The 21,868-nt window shown below is 47.1% G+C and overlaps 1 protein-coding gene across 1 annotated transcript in view; it reads left to right on the top strand.

Moving 5' to 3' along the window:
* Window positions 1-21,868, top strand: part of XPR1 (xenotropic and polytropic retrovirus receptor 1) — a 110,594-nt gene that overhangs the window by 77,884 nt on the left and 10,842 nt on the right. The window contains exons 5-11 of the mRNA XM_048313198.1: window positions 876-1,025; window positions 1,569-1,652; window positions 2,116-2,197; window positions 5,072-5,259; window positions 5,484-5,663; window positions 9,875-10,040; window positions 11,746-11,937. Coding sequence (XP_048169155.1) covers window positions 876-1,025; window positions 1,569-1,652; window positions 2,116-2,197; window positions 5,072-5,259; window positions 5,484-5,663; window positions 9,875-10,040; window positions 11,746-11,937 — 1,042 coding nt within the window. The remainder of the gene's footprint in view (window positions 1-875; window positions 1,026-1,568; window positions 1,653-2,115; window positions 2,198-5,071; window positions 5,260-5,483; window positions 5,664-9,874; window positions 10,041-11,745; window positions 11,938-21,868) is intronic.

Raw genomic sequence — 21,868 nt, 5'->3', positions numbered from 1 at the left:
TTGGATTTTGCTGTTTTCTCTGGATTTCTTTCCAAGTTGCTCTCTAAGCTTTTTTCAGAAGTGAGTCTTGCCATGGTCACTCTGTGTTTCTGCTGTTGCTTGAATGAGTTATTGAGTTTTTTAAGTGGCACTCCCTGCACAGTGAAATGCAGGATTGCAAATACATCGCGCCACAGCAGTTGCTGCCCTGTGATGAGCTTCGCCTGTCTCAGGTGCTGTGCACGGGTGTTGAATCAGGGGTCATTACAGCTTGGAAATCAGCAGCTGATTCTTGTTTTAAGCACTGTGTGCTAGTCTCTGCAGACTGGAGAGTTACATCTCCCACATCTGCAGGCCTAAGCTGGTTTGGCAGTCATTGTGCAACCTACTCCGTGGAAAAAAAAATGTTGCTGTGGGGATGCACTTGTCTGGACTTAATCTGCAGCACTGACAACTTTCATACAAAGATTTCCTTTCTATAATGAGTGTAACTGGAGAACTTATTTTGAAACCAGTGTAAAGTTTAAAGAAGTCAGGAGCTCTGATTTTTCAGAAGGGAAACCCCCTTAAGGGTTACTTGTCTTCAAGGTAGTGTCAGGTCACTTCTTGCATAGAGGAGGAAGGTGGAAGAGGTCTGGCTCCTCAGGGAATAAAAAGGTTTAGGTAGCTTCCTTTTTATGCCCTTGAGTCCCATGTATTTCATTTTATTTGCAAGGATTATGTATTACTTATGATAAAGTAATAACTCAGAAACTTCCTGACAATAGATGCAATCATTTTGGTCCTTGTGAATGATTCCTTTCCTGCTAGCACTGGCAAGAGGACCATTTCTCTTTCCTGGGAAATGGCTGGGGTTAAATACCTTTTCCCTTGCGTGTCTTTTCCCTTGTCTGCAGAACCTGAACTTCACCGGCTTCCGCAAGATCCTGAAGAAGCATGACAAGAACCTGGAGACAGCGCGGGGGGCGGAGTGGAGGGTGGCCGAGGTGGAGGTGGCTCCCTTCTACACCTGCAAGAAGATCAACCAGCTTATCTCCGAAACAGAGGTGAAGAGGCTGGCCTGGGCACTGCTCCTCTTCTAGCTAGCAAAAAGTGGGATTTCGGTCACTGCTGGTTTCTGGAAGTGTTCAAGCCCAGGCTGGGTGGAGTTCTCAGCAAATCTGTTCTAGTGGAAGGTGCCCTTACCCGTGGCGGGGGGTTGGAACAAGATCTTTAGGTCCCTTCCAGCCCAAACTATTCTATGACACTGTAATTTCTATAGTGTTTTGCCCTCTCTTTATCTTGTATTTACCACCAAGATGGCTACTAATTGACTGTGAAGTGCCACTGATTTCTGGCACTGCTTACATAATTTGGGTATGCTCTCTTCAGCTGGTAACTGTTCCCTTGGAAAAGCCTCATGCAGCCTTAACCTCTGCTGTGTAGGAACTTGGTGCAGAATGGTGAGCTTTTCATGTCTTTGTATTAAAAGAATACTGGGCCAGGGCTCACCTGTAACATGGAAACCAACCTTTATTTTTGGTTTTAGTGCATTACCACATGCTTATCATTCAGATGGACTTCAGAGGTGTGTGTCTTTGTCTCCTTAGGAAGTGGTGACCAACGAGTTGGAAGATGGAGACAGACAGAAGGCAATGAAACGTTTGCGTGTTCCACCCTTAGGAGCAGCTCAGGTAAGAGACAAGGGTTGTGGAGCGAAGCTGCTTGTCCAACTTGTCAAGCTGCCAAATCAGATTCAACATCTGAACAAAACAGTGGAAATAATTGGTGTGAGCGTGCATGGGGCATGGCCACATAATCTGCTTTAGTTCTGGAAGGTTTGGAAATAGGTTACCACTCCTAATGCATGCAGACAAGGTAATGAAGGGAGGAGATAAATGGTGAAAGGAAATTTATGCTAAGAAAAGCATATGCTTATTGTTTGTGTGGTCTGGAATATTTTTCAGGAGGCACTGAGATGCCCAAGCTCTGTTTCAACGTGGCAATTTTCAGTTTAAAAAACCACACTTCAAGAGCACGAGTGCAATCAGGGATCAAGACCTTGTATTTCTGATTTTAAATTTGCTCTGCAAACTAATCTGACTTTGCTGATAACCTGTTTACCTCACCTTAGTTCTGCCATGACTCTGTTCACAGCCTGTACCAGCCTGGACTACATTCAGGGTTGGATTGTTCTGCGGGTTGTTCATTGCACTGAACGTCACTGTCATACTTTCAGGTGGGTATCCTGCCATGCCTCGCTTTGGGTGTATTCTCATCTCTTAGGGAGGGCCTGGACCTGGATGTTCTGGCTTAAATCAGTCGTATCACATTGGTGTGAATTACTCGTTCTGCTCAGCTGTAGGTTGTGGCTTTTCTCATGTTATATATATATATATGTGAATTTTGAACACAAAAATCCTTTTCTCCTGGTTTCCTCCTTATTTTTGGAGGGATATTCTGAGGGTGCAATATCTATGTGTAAAAAGAGATTTTTGTTATCGTTCTGTGAACACACAGCCCATGCCCACCTTGAGACAGGTGCTTGTAGGACTTGAGCTTTGCATGGCATTGACTCCCCGAAGAGAAGACTACCAGATGCAGAGCCATGTGACCACATGCCACTCGGGGTGGAAATCGGGAATTCATGTGGAAATTCCTAGGATTTCAATGCCTGGAGTCTGTTAATTGAATTAATTGAATTAATTGACTTTTTCTTATTGGCAGAGGTCGGCAAGATTGTTTAAAAGCTACAATAAACGATTGCATCTCTCAGGCCCTGGCTTTATTCTGCTTTGTGCCCTCTGAGTTTGGCCCCTGATTAGAGCTGGAGCCACGTTAGTGCTGCAGATCCAGACACAGAGCTTAATCACAAGCGGCTTTACTAATTGTGTGTGTGATTTCTGCAGTGTTGTAACTTGCTTAAGCAGTACAAAGGAAAAGGCTTAACAAATCAACTTAGGAGCTCTTGCATTAGGGAAAGCCCATGTCTGTGTTTTTATGACTTAAAAGAATTTTTAATCGGATGTTTCTGTAATTGGATCCAGCCATCTCTTGGGATAAAATGCCTCTGTTTGAGGAGCTCTTTGCAGAGCTTCCCATTTGGTCTTCCCATGGTAGAGGCATGAAGTTGACCCATCTGCATGAAGGGGCTGTTTAATGTGTAGAAACTGCTCTTTATTCATCGTTTCTGCTACTTAAATGTTTGATCTCTGTGTGAGATGCAAATATGATTGAAGTTGTGTTTGCTTTCCCTCTTGGTGCTAAGAATGAAAAAGTGACGCAGTTGTGAGAAGGAATTCATAAAAATGATTATATCTCCAAAGCAGGAGTGGTAATAACGCAGTGTGGGTAATAGGTGTGTTGTATCAGCAGGCATGATCTGATGGCTGAACACTACTGCAGATATTGGGCAAAAAACCTGGATTCCAGGTGCAAAGTGTTTGTTTTTAATTGGGTCATACTCTGCTACCCTCTCCGCTGCTTTTCCCAAATTGTTTCTGTGATTTGATCAGCTGAGAGAGGATTTTAGTGTTTAGTGTGGAGAATTTGTGGAACAGCATCAGAGCATGGCTTCTGTCAGTAACACAGTTCTCTACTGCCTGATTTGAAAACTAGAGCAGCAGCATTTTACAGAGGTGAGTTCATCATCACTTGGGGTCTGTTCAAGGCTGCAAAGCTGCAGGTGGGTCCCAGGAGGGTGTCACCCTCAAGAGGGCAAATTTTGAGGCTTCACTGTTTCTGCATGGTCCTCCCTAGGTGCCAAGCTAGTGTGTGAGGTTGGAATTTCACAGAAATGTGCATTTGCTTTATTAACCAGGAACCTGCAAGGTTTCATGCAAAATCTCAGGCCCTTGCTGCGGACCTGCTCTTGTTTGAGAGTTAGGCTACCACTGAACTTGTCACCAGGGATATTTTCACTTCTCAGTCAGTGTTTTTGGGGCTACTCTGCCCTGTTTGGAGTTTTGACCAGATGGCCCACTGTGGTTCCTTCCAGCTGTACCCATTTTGTGATTTCCCTTAGTTTTCAGGTAAAAATTTGAAAATCTGCTCTTACAATTCCACACTTGAGACTCATTTCTTTCAGCTTCTTTGGGGGGTGTGTCATTTCTGTCCAAAAGCTGACTCTGTTTTGCCTAAATCCAAGAGTCTAAGCTTTAAATTCAAAGCAACAGTTCTGGAGCCATTGTTCCTTGCACAGCTTTTTCTCCATACATTATGTGGTATAAAGTATAGATGCTGAACACATGAAATTCCCTATGGATTTGCTTTCTCTGAAAAAAAAGTTTGAAAAACTGGAGTCTGTAATTTAGGCAGGTCTGTGGGAATAAATTCTCAGCTTCAGTTCTGTAAAGTGCATGTTCTTTCTTTTATCCCTCTTAAAAAGCATGCGGGTGAGAAACTCTCAATGAACCTAAAATTGAGGGTTGAATAACTGTATTTTCTCATAAAGCCTGTGTCTAGTGACCAGGGGAGACAGCCCTTTGCAAAGAGGTTTATGTTGGAGAAAGCTGGTGCTGTACGAGGCTGTTCATCGTTTGAAATGAAGCACTTTTGTTTCCAAAGCCCCGAAGCCTGAACAAAGGAAGCAACAGGCTTTCCAGCGCTGCTGCCCTGTGCTGGAGTTTCTCCTTGGGTGGGGCTGGGTGTTGTATGGCTGGCTATGAATATGTATTGCATTGCAATTGTACTGAGTTGGGTGATTAGGTGGGTTTAGCATTGTTTTAAACGCTGTAAATGGTTCCTTTTGGTTTTGTGGGGAAGCTGAAGTGTTTGTGTATCTGTCTGTTGGGATTTCATCTCTATTAAACCAGAATATTTAAGTGTCTCTAGTCAGATTTATGCTGGCGCTGTCCCTTGTGCCTGTAGTGTGAGGCAGGGACGCTGCTAATGACTCGATTACAGCAGCTGGAAAGGGAATTTTCCCCAGAATACTCCTAAATCCTCTGACAGGCTAGGCAAAAAGTCCTCCACTCGCTGGAATAGGCAGTTGCGTACATGTGTACCCCGTTTTCTCAGGGTACATCCAACCATCCGAGAACCAGGATAAAGCCTAGCTCTGTGACACGGCCTCTGCTATCCCTAAAGTCCTTCCTGTTTCTGTCCTTGCCAGGTGTGGCTTTTATAGATGGACCAAATGTGTGGCCACTGGTGAGAATCTATCGAGGTGGCTTTCTCCTGATAGAATTCCTCTTTCTCCTGGGTATCAACACGTACGGCTGGAGACAGGCTGGAGTCAACCACGTCCTCATCTTCGAACTCAATCCCCGCAGCAACTTGTCCCATCAACATCTCTTTGAGGTGAGCAGGAGGGATTGGAGGAGTGGCTGAGCCGTGCTGCAGATCAGCAGGAGAAATCCTGTGCTGTTTCCTGGCAAGGACTCCTAATACAATTAGAAGAGGAAGTTGCTGAAGTCTGATTAGATTACAGGATTGAGCACTGCTCTCCCTTTTCTTCTAATGAGAATACATTGTAGGTTTTGGGGCTGTGTTTTCATTAGGTGTCTGTGGTTTTTTTCCTGCAGATTGCTGGTTTCCTGGGCGTTTTGTGGTGCCTGAGCCTGCTGGCATGTATATATGGTAAATTCACCTACATCCCTATGCAGGTGAACCCACTCATCTTGTACGGCTTCATGTTGCTTTTTCTCATCAACCCTACCAAAACCTTATATTACAAGTCCCGTTTCTGGCTGCTCAAACTATTGGTAAGCGTCAAACCTGCTTTAAATAAATAACTTTTTTTTAATGCTGTGGCTGAGCAGTAGCTGTGAAGTGTATACAAGTGTCACTAACCCACAGGAAGGGGATGCTGGGGGATGCTTATACCACTGTGATTTTTAGAGCAGACCTGATCAGGTGTTGACTGGAGATAGTTTTTGAGGATGGGTTTGCAGAAGCATATTCTGCTTCCTGTACCAGTTGACTTGTTAACCTTCCTACAGACAGCTGCTTACAAACTTTTGCATGTCTGGAAACCCTTGAGTATCCTTGCTTGTTTATTCCTTAACCCAATGGAACAGTTTGATTAGAGGTGCAGTGCTCTAAGGTGAGGCTGCATGGGTGCTCCTCAGCCCAGACTGGGATAGTGCCAACGCTGAGAGGGTTCACTGACAGAGGGAGAACCTTTGAAAAAGTTACTGCTTATAAAATTATGTTCATGGGTGGGGCTTTTTTCCCAACAAATCTGTTTGTGCTCTTAAACAAACTCATTATTTGAGACCGAGCTCTTTATTTTCCTGTAAGATAAGTCTGGTAAATTCAATGTAAATATGTGTGCTGCTCCAGTGTCCCAGTTATAGGTGGGAGCTCTGAAAGAACACTTTTCAGACTTGCTGGGTGACTCATGAGTTTCTTCCCAAATGGCTGTTTCACATGTTCATCCCCACCCTGTGCACCCTTTTAAATTGGCTTTAATCAAGTCGGTTCCCCTGGTACCTTATCCTTGCTGGCACTGCTCTGAGAGGTTTGGGCAGAAGAGGGTTTGGCTGGCTGGTTTTCTTCATAGAATCATTTTAATGCCAATTTAAAGAACTAACTTCATCTGGAACACGGCAAAGATGAGACACAGCATCATGCTTTGAGGAGGTGAGTGCAGGTATACACACAGTGCATTAACCTCTGTGTGCTCACCTCAGTTATTTGATTTGCTGGCTTGCTGCTATTCCAGCTTCTTCCTTTGTGCCTTCCAGCACTCAGCCATCCCTCACAGAGGTACCTTTAGTCCCAAGCCTCATTAGCCTGACTGCTGTCCCCTGGTGTGAGGGGAAGCACTGGATGTGCTTTAACCACATAAGCAATATCTGTGCTAATTTACCTTAATATCTTGCCTGGGTGAGATTCTCCATCTCCATAGAGCTGTTAGGCTGTTTGCAGCTCCTGCCCTGTCCCAGTGATCTCCAGACTACCCTGCAGTCTGAGACAGAGTTGTAGGATCACGGAATGGCCTGAGTTGGAAGGGATCTTAAAGATCATTGAGTTCCAACCCCCCTGCCACAGGCAGGGGCACCTTCCACAATCCCAGGTTGCTTTGAGCCCCATCCAGCCTGGCCTTGGACACTTCCAGGGATGGGGCAGCCACAGCTTCTCTGGGCACCCTGTGCCAGGACCTCACCACCCTCACAGGGAAGAATTTCTTCCCAGTATCTAATCTACACCTACTCTCCATCAGTTTTAAGCTGTTCCCCCTTGTCACTAAGTGCCCTTGTGAACAGTCTCTCTCCATCAAACCAGAATCATGGAATACCTGGAGGTGGAAGGGACCCATAAGGTTCACTGAGTACCTTGAGTGTGCAGAGGCCAATTCGTGCCAAGGTCTCCTGGGGAAAAAAAGCTTAATCAAAATGCGAGATCTCCTTAATGGTGGGAAATGACATGGTACTCGTGTGCATTATGTGGAAGGAGGAAGGGGAAAGAAGAGGCCAGACCACATAAAAGAGCACCTTTTACTGTGTGTACTTGACCAGCTGGGTGTATTTTATTCCTCCATGCAGCAGCCAGCAGCTCTCTGGGTGAAAGGAGGTTTAAATAGTACAAGTCTTAGAACTGTGCTGCTCACACAAAATTATGTTTGGTGAGCATTTTTCTTCACATGCTTCGTATGTTTCATTTCCAGCCAAAACAAAATCTGACATATCAGGTGTAGCAGAGCATTACTGGCACCTCCAGGTTTTCTGGAACCAAATCAGTGGCCTACTTGAGTGTGCTGCAGCATTTCCTCATGGGTCTGGGAGGCTTCCTGCCTGCACCTGTGATCAACATCAACTGCTTGTTGAGGGTGGGATCTCTTGTGCTAATCCCTGAGGGATGGCGATTTACATCAGAATTGATCTTCCTCCTAATGAAAAAAGTTATTTAGCCTGTAGTAAAGTCTAATTCCCCTGAGAGGCTCTTCTTTCTTGCCTGTGTGCTTAGGTGAGCATTCTTTGTGCCTTTGCTGCCAGATGAGAAGCCCCTGAGTGCCCTTGTGAGGGCTGGGGAGAGCAGCTCGCCGGGAGGAATCAGATCTGAGCACAGGGAATGGCCCAGTGTCGCTGTGCCCATGCTCTCTGCAGGAGCTGGGTGGCCACAAGTGCAGGGAGCCTGTCTGTGAGAGGTGAAAAGCTAGCAAGTGTTCAGCTCAGCTCAGATATCTGGCATCTCAGCACCTATTAAAAGTGCAGGGATCAGCACCAGGAGGTCTGTGCTCAGGTTGTGGAATTGTTGAGAGAGAATTGCAACTGGTTGTTGAAACTGAGGTGCAACTCCAGCTTCTGGTATTCTCTGCCTTTGTCCTTGCCTGGGGGATGTTGCAGACGCTTCTCGGCCGGGAAGTGAGGAGGTGGCTGTGGTACCTCCACCACCAGCACATCCTGGGATCTGGGCTGCAGCCCCAGCTGTGCCTGAGCAGCAGCCAGAAGCCACAGTGCCTGGCACATGGCACTGGGAGGGGTCAGATGGCAGCTCGGGTCCTGGAGGACAGGTGACTCGGATGCCAGTGCCAGATATGTCCTGGATCTATCTGTTCACTCCTCCTCAGCTGTAACCTTTAGGTGGAAAACTTTTACTCTCTTATTAGTTTTATGCTGTCACCTGGCAGTGCTGAAGTACCTCTCCCTAAACTAAGTAACAACAAGAATATTATTATTTCTTCTTTTCTTTTTTTTTTTTTCGGGGAGATCTGTCTGTAAAGCTATTTTCACATTGCAGTTGCTTAGCTAGTTTTGTTCGGGGACAAAACAATGGTCTGTGATGAACCAGATAAAGATAGTATCAGGGAGTGTTGGGAAAAGGGAGGAAAGATAAGGGAAGGCTGGCATGGTCTTTGACCTCTGCAGAAGCTGTTGTGCAGCTGGGCACCCTTGAAGACAGTCCTCCCTAAAGGCTGGCCCTGTTTGACCCTTGGGAATAGGTGCCATCCAGCATGAGCACGGAGCCTTCTGGGTCAAGATCCATATCTGCTTTATCCCACTAGCTCTCAGTCCCCTATTTGAAAGTTTAGGAGCAGAGCCTTAAGTCTGCATTACAGGCTGATGGGAATGTGTCAGTCCTTTCCTGGGTGTCTGGAGCTGTGCACCCTTCAGGGTAGTAAGGAGAGCAGTATAAAAGATCAGTGTTAGCCTGTGCTTTCATTAATTTAAAGGCTCATAAATCCCAGAATGACCGGATGGCGCTGGTGCCGTCTCTGTGAGAAATTGGCCATTAGTAACTATAACTAACCGGGTAGGGAGAGGGGTAATCAAAGGTAATGGAGCAGAAAACTGTCTGCTTTGGAAGCAGCAAAACTGCTGTTCAGGCTTAGAGGGAAAGTGGACTGGGATTGAGGTGGAGTCCAATTGACAGGCAATAGGATTTTCTCTGCCCTTTCTTTAACCCTTTTCCTGCTTGGAGGCATTGGCAGACCCAGTAACAATCCTCACTTTCTCAACTTCTAACACCAAAGAACAACTCGTGAGTTAAGGAAACCAAGGCATGACCAGACTAATGGCTGTGCTGAAGGTCTAAATCCAGCTGACATTAAGTGTGAGGGGGAAGGTAAGTGTGGAAGATGTCAATAGACACGATGTAAGTGCCTGAAGGAAAGTGCTGATCAAAGTGAGGGGCAAGGAGAGAAATGGAGCTGTGTAGACCTCTTAAATGGAGCCTGGGAGTTTCTGGGAAAGAGCTTGGTTTGAGGAAACTGGGCTGTTCTGCCAATAAAAAACAAAAGGCTGGGGGGACCCAGGAATAGATGCATGCAGGAGGAGGAAAGCAGGCGTGTCCTTTGTACTAATAGTGAGGAGACAGTTATCCTTTTTTGTCAGGAGGAGCAAAGGGTCAGCAATAAGTCTTCAAGCGTTTCTGTTATTTCCATATTTGTTCAGTTCTGTGATGTCCGTCCACTGCATTTGGATGCCTTTGACACAGCCATGAATTATTCCTGCTCTGTTTTTCCTGACAGTTTCGAGTGTTCACTGCTCCCTTCCACAAGGTAGGCTTCGCAGATTTCTGGCTGGCTGATCAGCTCAACAGCCTGGTTGTGATACTTATGGATTTGGAATACATGATCTGCTTCTACAGCTTTGAGGTCCAGTGGGAGGACAATGCTGGACTTCTGGCAGATACAGGTAGAGTAACGCCAATGACCCCTGTGATGTGGTCAAAATGACCTGAAAAGCACTGAGCCAGGCTACTTCCTATTTGTCTGTTTTAAGAGGGTTATTAATGGTACAGGAAACTAAAATAATTGGCGTTTCTTGTAAACATGGCATTAGGGAGATTCTCCCCTTTCTTCATTCCATCCAGAGAAATGGAATTTCACATCAGTGTTCATTTCCTAATCCAGTCATTCGGCCCGACGTGTATATCCATCAAAGAATTTAGACACAGCGCTCCTGATTGGAAAGAGAAATCCATTTTCCTGGCATTGTTGCTTTATTTCACAGTAGCTTAACCATGTATTTGCCTTTAGCCTCTTCCTGTTGCTCATCATGAGAGTCCTGAGCTTGTTAAGCACAGTTTTCTGTGCCGTAGCCTTACGGCTACGGTTCTTACGGGCTCCATCGCAGTACCCTGAAGCAAGAGAGGATGGAGAAGCTCCTTAGTGCCACCTCTTATTCACTTTGAGTTGATGCTGTGCTGCCAGGGTTGTCCATGCTCTGTCTTCTCTTCTTTTCTAGCCAGAAGGAGCACAGAGCTGGAATGTGAATTTTGACTTTGGCCTTCCTGGTGGCAAAACATTACCTGTCTCCTCACGGGTGGGGCTGTTGACTTTCTGTTTTAAGCAGTGACTGCTGGCAAATCGTATTGTCTGATGGCTTTGACACTTGCTGAGAGAATTTGCTGTATGCTTCAATAAGCATCAGTGTTCACTTTGTTCTTCCAATCTGTCTGATATTTCCCTTCATTTTAAAAGACAGTGTTGCGAGTAGCTAAATATTTACTTATTAAAAATAAAGTTAAAATACATAAAGCAACTGTGTGCATAACAGTTTGTCCTCTTCCAATCTGAGCAGTGGAATGATCACACAGTGTTTTGGGATAAATATCAGCTAATAACGTGTCTCCCTTAGCGTGAATAAGAAACAAATGAATGTTAGGCAGGGGGGTGTTTGGTTTAGATGTGCTGAGTCAGACAGCAGAAGAATATGGAGATCTTGGGGGGTTCTAGGAAAAGCTGAGGGATTCCTGGCTATTACCTCAATGAAAATAAGGCTTTCAAACATGGAGGGGGGGGACACAATGGCATGGTGGTGCAGTTGCTTCTCATCCCAGTTTTTGACACCAGACTGTGCCTTGGCTTCGCTTTTTAAAAAACAAAGCGAGAAATGCCAAGCCCAGTCCCATACTGAAATACGTTTTTTCCTATTACAATGCACAAGAAAACCAGGTCAAGGACATCTTGGGCAAAGTAGCCTTTTAGAGCTGTCCTGCAGAGTTTCTAAGTGCTCTCCCATTTATGCACAAAAATCCAATGTTGAAGGCCTTTTGTAATTCCATCCTTAATTTGATTATTCACAGTACTGCCAGCAGCACTGAGCACGTTTAAAAATAGATGATTTCTAATCCTGCATGTTAGTTATACTGGCAGGACTGAGGGAGTTAGAGGGTGATCTGTCTGGATGTTTTATTGATGTGGTGTCACCTGAATACCTCCAAGACGGAATATTATGCTTCAGGGTACTTTGAGTTTCTTGCTGTTTGTGTGCCTCCGTACCCGGTGTTGATGGGGAATTGCTGCCATAAAGTGATATTGCAGACAAGAAGACACTAGAAGTTCTTAAACTTACTAACTCTCTGTCTGAACAGCTTTAACTCCTGTTTTTCTTGCAGATAATCAGATTTGTAACAGCTACTCCTACGGAGTGAGAGCAGTTGTCCAGTGCATCCCTGCTTGGTTGCGATTCATCCAGTGCCTGCGCCGTTACCGTGATAACAAACGGGCCTTTCATCTGGTTAACGCTGGAAAATATTCCACCACCTTCTTCGTGGTGACATTTGCAGCCCTCTACAGCACTCACAAAGGTATTGGCGATTTTGGAGAATCCTTTGCAGCTCCTGGGATTTGCTTTTTGCGTGAGAGAAAGCTCAGAATCTGGCATCCCACTGAAGCGTGAGCTGCTCGTGTTTTGGCACCTGTGAAACATCTCTGGGGAAGGGCAGGGGCCTTCCCAGCTTGTAAAGAGTGCCTTAAGATCTTATTTTAGGTGTTTTTCACATCCCTGGTCTGCTTAGAATTGCACTTAGGGAGCGTGGGAGGGAATTTTTAGGTTTCTCTTTTGAAAGGAGCAAACTGAAATACCTGTCAGGTTTTGCTGTGAAGGGAGGTGAATGGGAGGGAGATGTATGAGGAAAGGGATAGCACAGGAAATACTTCGTTAGCATTCATGAATATTTAACCTGGATCGTCTAAATAATCAGTCCATCATTCCTAAATGTGGAGGCATGTGCACAGTGCCAGGAAAAAAATGCTCTCTTTGATTTTCCTGTGTGATTCTATCCATGTTTTTTCTGCAGCTGGTAAGGAGTTGTTTCCAATCCATTTAACTGCAGATTGAGCTCTGATCCCTGAAGTTCCTCATCTCCCTGGAAACGACAATTACTCGATTCTACTCTTGTTCTGAAGGAAAAAGCTTTTAGTTTCTGCACTTCAGGCACTCACCCTGCCTTTCATTGTTCTGAAGCCCTAAAAGCTGTATTCTTTCATTTGAGAATATCTCCCTTCTATATATCCAGAAATTAGCAACCGCACACAGTCGTGAGCAATTACTTACCCTGGAATATTCCTGTGGTGAGGCAGGAGAAGTGTTGAAGGCATGATTCTAGTTAACATGCTGGGTTTTTCGGAGGGGTGGCAGGGTTGTTAGAAGCCTTCCCGTGACCAAGAAATGTCTATGTTGACGTAGCTGGGCCTGGAGTCACACTGATGATGTTCATCAGGCCTCGCATTTTAATGTCAGGGAGGGGCAGTGGCCCGAGCTGGCTGAAGGCTGGGAACTGGGCTCTGTCTCCAGGGGTACACAGAGAGCTGGTGTGGGAGCATCCTCCAGGAGCATCCCCTTGCATCTCCCCCTCGCTGCCGTGTCCCCAGAGCCCGTTCCCTTTTAACTGGCTCACTCAGTGGCGTTCTGCAGCCCTGCAGTCCAGTTAGTCACCCCTGCCAGAGCTGGGATGAGACACGGATGGATTGCCTGGCTTCCTAGTCACTGCTTGTATCTTCTGTAGCCAGAGCTGCTCTGGGGAGGCTGACTAATGCTTCTGCCTCCCTCGGGGGACACACTGCCAGAGCCTTCAGTTGGGGTAGGGCTGGAACCAAGAGGAAAACCAGCCTCTGTCAAAATGTCCTGTTGAAGAGTTTGACCTCTTTCCACTGCCCTTGAAGTTTCTCATCTGTGCCAGCGTTGCTACTACCCCTGTTCTGGTCGCTGCCACACATAACTGGTGTCCCCTTTCCCAGCCTGGCAGGGAGTGGGCTGTAATGAGGTGTTTATGAGCCTTGTCCCAAGTGCTGTGAGATGTTCCTGACTCCCAGCTTTTGTCTGTCCGGTTTTGTCAGTGGGAGTCAATGGCATGTAGCTGTCGGTGTCGTACAAAAAAAATTTGGAAGCTTTGTGGCCTTTGGAAATTACATGTTAGCACAGATTTGTAAATGTCACTGTGCTGGGCTTTTCAGAGGGCTGCCTAAAGCCCTTGGCATGTCCCCTCAGCCCTGTAAGCCTGTTCTCATCCTGCCATAAATGCACTTTCTAGTGTGCTGTACCTGTTAAGGAGCCAATTTTATTGAAGTGCTTTACATAGATCCCCAGTTTGTCTGGAACTTGGAATCAGATGGTTTATCATGCAAGTTGTTATAATGCTACTGTTGAAAATGGATGTGCTGCTTGCCCACACCTCTGTGTCTGCCCAAGGATAGCAAACACCCATCTCTTACCTACTGAACATCTGTTGGGGGAGCTGTGTGCTCTTCAGAAAGCGCTGCCCAAAACAGGTGTCAAATTGGTGAGGATCCTTGCTCCTCAGACCTGCTCTAAATTTCAGTAACAGACCTATTAATTGCTGTGGTATCAGGAGTTTTATTTAAACAGTCCCCCATGCCTGTGCTTGCAAGCCTATGACTTACACCTCTGGAATGACAGCTTTTGGCTGCCAGGAGAAGAGGGTAATCCATGGCCTTTCCTTGGGAGGTCAGGTAATGGACACCAGTGCCTGTTCTCCACTTGGGAGACCTGGGGACGTCACAGCCCTCTGAGGAGTCTCATCTTCCTCCCTTCATTTGAACACTGGACAATTTGTAGCTGCTCTGCAGGTTTTAGCTTGTGCCTGCCAGCAGTGTGAAGACAGACTGTGTGGCTGGGAGGGTTTGCTGGTGTGGAAAGCAGCTAATTCATACACAGTGCACTGACAGCTCTCTGTGTTTTCCTGTGCTTGCTGCTGGAAAACAACTTGAACTAAACAAATATACAAATGCCACCTTATTATGTTTAAGTGATGTTTCTGTTCTAGTCTTGCATGGTATTCCCTACTCCAAACTTCCAGCAGTGAAGGTTCCCCCCAAGCAGCACCATGTATACTGTGGGGTCTTGACAAATGTCTGTTTCCCCAAAATATCCCTGTCTAATAATTCATACTGCTCAGGCAGTGCATAATTCCGATTCTTTCTTCCCTCAGAGCAGCCATTTCTTTACTTTCCTTCCCTTGGATTTAGATGCAGGGTGCAATTTTCTCTGCTAATTGCAGTTTGAATGTCAGACCTCTAAGATAGCAAAGTGAATTCTGTTCGATTTTTGCTCTGAAACTTGCAATCCTGTTGCTCTGGGACCAGACCAGTTTTACAGGGGTGGCTCCAAGGTGTCATCTTGATAGTCAGGTATCACTGGGATTAGTGAAGCAGAAGGGAGAGGAGCTATCCCAGAACATAAGACTGGAGCAAGCAGTGGTGGTGTAGACAAGTGCTGACTCCAGCACGGCTCACAAACACAGCCACGTTTCAGGGGCGACAGCAACAACACGAGGACAACTGTTGCTGAGCTCCCCGAGGAGGAATTCTCAGTATTTTTATATCTCCCAAAGGAATGGGAAGCAAAGGCTGTGTTCTGTAAATATGGTGCTGCGGGGTGTGTTTGCTCAGGCAAATAAGGCATGGCTGTAACTCGAAGCTACCTGGCAACCGGGGTGCCACTGGTCCCTGCCTGCTCTGTCCCCTCTTTCCCACCCTTGCTTTGCACTAAGGAGCTTGGTGCTGGCATTAAGCTCCCTGCCAGTGCTGAGTAGCTTCCCCCAGAGCCAGCCAACAGAGTAATACATTGCCTTACTTAATCCCTACGGAAACCTGCGTGCTGCTGGGGAAGCAGATGATTAAGCCCGAGCCTGCGGCGGAATATTCACCCCGAGAGCGGCGTTGTTTCGACACGCAGCTGCTTTCTGCTGTGCTTTCACTCTGCCAAAAGCAGATGTGCTTTGCTTGACAAATGCACCAGTAAAGCAGCTCCCACTTCAGCCCAGCTTATCACAGCATTTGTACAATCACAGAGTGGTTTGGGTTGGAAGGGACCTTAAAGATCATGGAGTTCCAACCCCCTGCCATGGCCAGGGATACTTTACACTGTCCCAGGTCGCTCCAAGCCCCATCCAGCCTGGCATTGGACACTTCCAGGGATGTGTTCCACAACTTCTCTGGGCCTCACCAACCTCACAGGGAAGAATTTCTTCATAACATCTAATCTAACCCTGTCCTCTGTCAGTTTGTAGCCATTCCCCCTTGTCCTGTCACTGCAGGCCCTTGTCCAAAGTCCCTCTCCAGCTCTCTTGGAGCCCCTTTAGGCACTGGGAGGGGCTCTAAGGCTTCACGAGAGCCATCTGGTCACCTCTCCAGGCTGAGCACTCCCAGCTCTCTCAGTCTGTCTCCATAGCAGAGGTGCTTCATCCCTCTGAGCATCTTCATGTCCTCCTCTGGATCCACTCCCAGCAGGTCCATGTCCTACTTTCACTGAGGGGATCCCAGAGAGGGAAATCCACGGGCATCCTCCCTGTGTAAATTGTACTTGCATTAAGGAGAGCACACTGACATACCTGGAATAGCCAGCTTTGGTTTCACTCCTCACTCAGGCTGTGTAAGATAGGGTTGTTATATTCAGGTGTTCAGTTCTTCTAAGAAACAGTTGTGTTGTGCCACTCAAGGAGTGCTGGTCACTCACTAAGCTTTAGTCATGATTTATGCTCCAGCTTTGTTCCTTGTAAAATGAGACATCATGGTTTTGCTGCTGACGGTTTTTCCTCACCTTGATGCCTCTTGCTCACATGGTGTCATTGGAAATACCTGGCTCACACAAAATACAGATTTGGCTTCTGTGCCTGAAGAACGGAGCTTCTTGAGTTCCTCTCTTTCATAATTCTCTTGTTTTGTGGGATTTGCTGGTTCAGCGTGACCATTTTTTGTTTGCCTTGCTATTGGGTTAAAATCGGCTGTGTGGGATTGTATCCTTTAACTGAAAGGCTGGATGGTTTATGGACATGGTCAGTTTGGTTCCCACACCTTGTTCAATGAAATCCTTGTGGTCTGAGTAGTATCCTGCTATTCATTAACCTCTGAAGTATTCCAAAGTTAATCCGTGTGGCCTGGAAACTGGAGTAAGCATCTCCTCTTCCATCCTGCTCCCACGGTTTTTCCAGGTGCTCCAAATGAGCCTGCTGAACACCAATTGTCATTGGCTTGGGGTGCCCTGGAGGGCCCTAGCTCGGTCTAAGATAGTGGAACTGCCATGCACTTTCTCATTAAACAGCCCAGGAAATTGGCAGTAATTAAAAATACAGAAGTTAACTAAACAGGACTGTCTCTGAAGAGCAGCGCTTCTGTCCGTGCTCTCACCATCACCTCAGAAACAGCCTTCTCTGCAGTGATGTGTAGTTTATGATTTTTAAAGGCAGCCCTAAGAGAAAAGGACCAAGGAATAGAGATGTGGAGTGCCGAGGCGGGAGCCATCCTGCGATTAGTGGCTTTTGCAGGAAGGTGTTGGACCGTCCCTCATTAATAGAGAGGTTCAGCCAGGTCTGACCAAGGAAGATGAATGGGAAATGTGTGCTGCTTTTGGGAAATGCCACGGAAGATTCCCAGCTCTCGTACCTGCTGCCCACTCCTCATTAATCTCGACGTCTTGAGCCGCTCCCAGCGGTGACCGCGCGTCACGCTGGAACAGATCACTGCTGCTGCCACGCTCCGTCCCCATGCAGGGCCCTGAGGAGGGCTCTGACTTCCAGGGGAAGGATGGTGATGCACATGGGGGACAGGCTGGGTGACATCCAGCTGTGCCACTGGGGGCCACAGGAGGCACCTGGCTGCACCTGACTGCACCCGAGCTCTGCGGGTGGTGGGTTGTGTCACTTAGCCCTTGTCATTCCTGTGTTAGAAGCTGCAGGTTGCAGCCCCCGTGGTGTGAGACTGCTGGTAGGTGGGACAATAAAGCACTGTGATCCTACATGCCTACAGCAGGAGACAGTGAGGTGATGTGAGAACTGGGACTAAAATGACATCAGCACAACGGTGACTACCTCAGTCCCCCAGCTGAGGTAGATAATTTCATTTTTAGGGAGTGGGACAGGGCAAAGTAAGTGAACATGTAGAATTTTTGTAAGCATGAAACTTTAAAAAAAAAAATCACAGAAGAATGAAGCAAGTAGCATTTGTGAGATCCTGTTCCCTCACTTCTGTGTTGGTACAAGACCTCCCCTGTCTCACCCTCTTCCTCAGCACTGAAAGAGCTGTCAGCATTTGATTTAGGTGTCACAAGAGCCTTACAGAGTGCTTGGATTGACCTCTTGAAGTAAAACAAACTTTGTAATGGGATTAACTGGCTTCTTTCTTAATACTTGCCGTTTTCACACGGCTTCCCCTAGCACAGCACGCTGGCAACTCCACCAGGATGATTATTCGGAGCCAAAACATGCACCGTCTGTCACATTGCTGTGAGCTAGGATGAATTTTTGTCTGAAACCCATGCCCAGGAGGCCTCCAGTAATGAGTTGTGTTCATTAGGCAGTCTTTCTGATCCTTTCCATCAGAGCAGCGGCAGTGTCATTAGTGAGCAACTGGGAGGCATTGCCGTGGGCAAACATTTCCATCCTGGCCTCTGACCTCCTCCCGGCTTTGACGTGGGGCTCTGTGGCACCCTGGTTTCTCCTGGTTTCCTGTTAGCTCATCTGGTTGCTCAGACACCCATCCTGGGGATGGTGCTTCGGGGTGGAGCCGGGCAGAGTGAGGAGTATCCCGGGAATGCTGCGGCAGGACCGGCCTGGCCGGGGCAGCGGTGCCGGTGAGCCTGCGGTAAGTGAGCGGAGAAGGAGTGCGGGGACAGCAACCCCTGCTCTGTGGGGAGCCTGGGAATGGAAATTCAGAGCGACTTGGACAACTGCCACCTCCCCCTGCGCACAAATGAGGCATAAAATCCCACTGGGAAGCCTTGCCGAGCTTTGTAGGTCCGCAAATGTTGAGCGGGACATCGGTGGTGACCTCGGCACCCCATGGCTCCGTGATCCCGGCGTTTGCTTCCTCAGCTGAGAGGAGATGGGCATTAATAGTTGGGATTTGGGAAGTGGACCAAGAGTACCGTTGTGTCACTTATTACGCCTTTGTGTTAAAGGTGGCTGGGGAAATGGGAATGCTAATGAATGAGGTGTAAGTGAAAAGGGTGACCTACGATCCTTCATTTCACAGGCACTGAAGGGGGAAAGCCTGACCTGTTTTTTGATGGAACATTTTAAGAAAAGCAAGTGACTGCATTACAAGCAATCTTCCTGTCAGATACACACAGGTCTGGACTCTGGTGGTGCAGAAATATAGGAGATGTAATCATCTTTTTTTTATTTTTTTGGTTGCTTTTAAAAGAAGTAAATTTTGAAAGAATCTGCTGTTGGATGTCAAAGCACTATAGAGGTAGCAGATGACATTATGTCCCCATCCCTAAATTGTCCATCAAAGGCCCTGATTACCATGCTATTCATTTCTAATTGTGAATCCAGATACTCTTATTAGTGAGACTCCTGGCAAATACTTGGATTGGAAATCCCATCCGTCTCAAGGTAGCAATTAAACTGTCCCTAAGAACACTTCTCAAAAGCTACAGAAGGCACCAGAAGAACCAGCTCAAATCTCAGCCATGACTGATGCGCTCCCTCCTGTTGGCAGCTAAATCACACTTGTCTGTTTGTGAGGTACAAGCCATGAGTTTGCTGCCCTGTCTTGAAATCAGACACAGCCATTTTGTCCTACAAACCCAATGCAAACCTGCAGAGGGTTTTTAATCCAAACATGATTTTGGGATTTCCCTGCTCTACTAACATAGACTCTTAGCTAGAAGAAGATATGAGATGTTGCCTCTTGACAGTTCTTTGCTGCTGCTTTGCTTAAATTGTGCCCGGAGGTGATGGCAGAGGTTTGCACCGTGCAAGGAAAGGCTCTTACGGAAGAGTCGGTGTTTGGCAGAGCCCATCAGCGCACGGCGGTGAGTCCTGCGTGTGCTCCTGTGGGTTATTTTTGCCTTTTAACTGCATTAAGTCCCCTGTCATGTCCTGGCTCTGCCATTGATCAGTGCTAAACAGCGGGACATGCTGGCTGGGCAGAAAGGCAGCACTACCCGCTCATTAAGATATCTAATTACTGAGGGGAGAGGTAATGCTGCGCTTCGAGCACTGAGGTGTCGGGCAAATGCTTGGGGATGTCACTCTGATGGCAGCTCTTATGTAGATAAGTCACTTCTGGCTGTCACCCTGCTCTGTGGTGTGCAGGGATGGAGTTAATGGGCACACACCATCGCTAGGCCAGCTCAGAGCTGCGCTTGCCTTGCGCACTAAATATATTTGTGCTCTGCTGCTGCTTAAATCTGTGACTGAGGCTGGGTTTGGCAAGCCTGGACCGAGAGCTGTTCAGCTGGAAGAGTCGCTGTGGCTGGGTCGGTGTTGCCTGATGTAGCAGGTTTACCTGACTGTGTTCCCTGATAACCTCCTGCTTCCTCCAGCTTTTATCAGAGCGCTCCCCAGCAGCACAACCCGTGGCCAGCCACGCTGGGTGACATGCCAGGAATGCTTATCGAGGCCCATTGTGTTCTTATCCAGCCCTTCAATAATACATGGCATTGATTTTTGCTGTGTTGAATACTATATGGTGTTTACATTCCCCGGAATAATTCAGTAGGGTAAACAGATAGAATTCTTTGGAGGTAAAGTCAATATTAACAGCGCTGGGAGAGCACTCGCTGTCTCTCTTTGATGGAAAGCAACCTTTCCTCTTGCCTATGTTTTGAAGGGGCTGGAATTTCTGCAGAGCAGTGTTCCCTCAGAATGCCAGTCAGATACTGTGGCCTCTGGGGCTGGTTTGGGGATCCACGATATTGTCTATCAGCAGTTTTTGCAGGCAGTAAATTCTGCTGCTGCAAGTGCCTTTGGCTGTTTCTGGGACTGCGGCCATTCACAGCTTCAGTTCAAAGGTGGAAGCCATCCATTATTTATCTAGTTGACCTTCTGGAGCAATTTGAGGTGTATTTGTGTAGACTATCTGCTGGAATTGCATGTTATAGGGTAAACTGAGGATGCTAATGGAAATTCTGTGGTGAAGGCTGCAAACAGCTCCCGTGGCACGCTGCTTCCCACAGGCTTTCGTGGCCAGCAGAGGCAGCCGGGCATTGTGGACTCAGATAGCCTCTGACATAACTGCACACCTCCAAGCTGCAGACACGGCAGTGTGAACCCTGAAATCAGCCCATCCTCAGGGTTAGAGCTGCAGCTTCAGAGGTTTTGTGCTGGTGCTGTTCTGTCCTGCTCGTGCTGCTTTGAATACCAGAGTAGCTCAGGAAGTTGCTCCGTGGTGCCCTTTGGAGCATGGAGTAGGAAGGTGCTTTGTGCCTCTCTTGGGTGGATGTCACTGGTGCCAGGGCTATTGGAAACTTCCTCTTCTTTCCTTCCTGGAGAGGTTGAGATCTGCCAGATGTCCAGAGTGCTTCTCTCATCCAGAGACTCTCTCCCTCTCTCATGGTTTTTTGAGCACATCATTAAACAAAGGAAAAACACACAGGATGAAACAGTTCCTGCTTAAATAGACCCTGACATCATCATAAATATGCAGAGCTCTGTGTTGCTCCTGGAAAACCGGCAGGCCAGGAGTTGATGGAGCCTCTGGGCAGAATATGAATGCCTTGATTTTCTCTCCCCCTGAGCAGCAGTGAAGAGGGCTGCTAGGACCAGCCAGCAGAGACCCAGCTATAATTGCTTGCCTGGAGCAGTAACATATTTCTGTACACCAGCTGAATACCAATGAGGACAGAAGGAAGGAAGGTATCAAGCAGAACTGCAGGCAGGAGGAAAAGGAGGAGAAGTGATTAAAGGAAGGACTTGGAGGCCAAGACTAAAGAAAATAGGCTAGTTCTGATTAGGGCATTTTACCAGGGAGTGATTTGGGTTTTTAATGAGTTTTTTCAGGAGCTGAATGCATTGCAGAGCTGGTTGGTGAGAAAGGGAGCAGGAGCAAGGAGCCAGCAGCGTGACCCCAGGTGCCACTGAAAAGGCTGCTGCAAAGATAGAGGCAGGGAGAGGGAACTGAGCCCAGGATAACTTAACCAAAAGCAAGCACATCCTTTTGAGATTGGTGAGATTAGATTTCTCACTTGGGCCTTTTTCTTCCCAGTTCTTCTTTCTGTAATTGCACATGAGAGCCTGTGCCACGTGCTCTGGGATGACCCTGCTCGGGCAGAGAGGTTGGACCAGGTGACCCACTCTCCCTTCCAACCTGAGCCATTCTGCAATTTAGGTTTAAGCAGCGAGAACCTTTAAAATCCCCTTGCTATGTATTTGCCAGCTTAGGGCAGAGTTTTGTTCGCCCCTTATGTGTTCGGAGATGATAATCAGGGGGCACACCATCCCCTCCATAGGCATAGAACTCTAAAGGAGCTGGCCAGCAATGCTTCCCTGCTCT

The sequence above is a fragment of the Corvus hawaiiensis genome, chromosome 9 (assembly GCF_020740725.1).
Source record: "Corvus hawaiiensis isolate bCorHaw1 chromosome 9, bCorHaw1.pri.cur, whole genome shotgun sequence".
NCBI lineage: Eukaryota > Metazoa > Chordata > Aves > Passeriformes > Corvidae > Corvus > Corvus hawaiiensis.
Note: the sequence above shows the minus strand (reverse complement) of the source record. Positions and strands in the feature narration are given on the sequence as shown.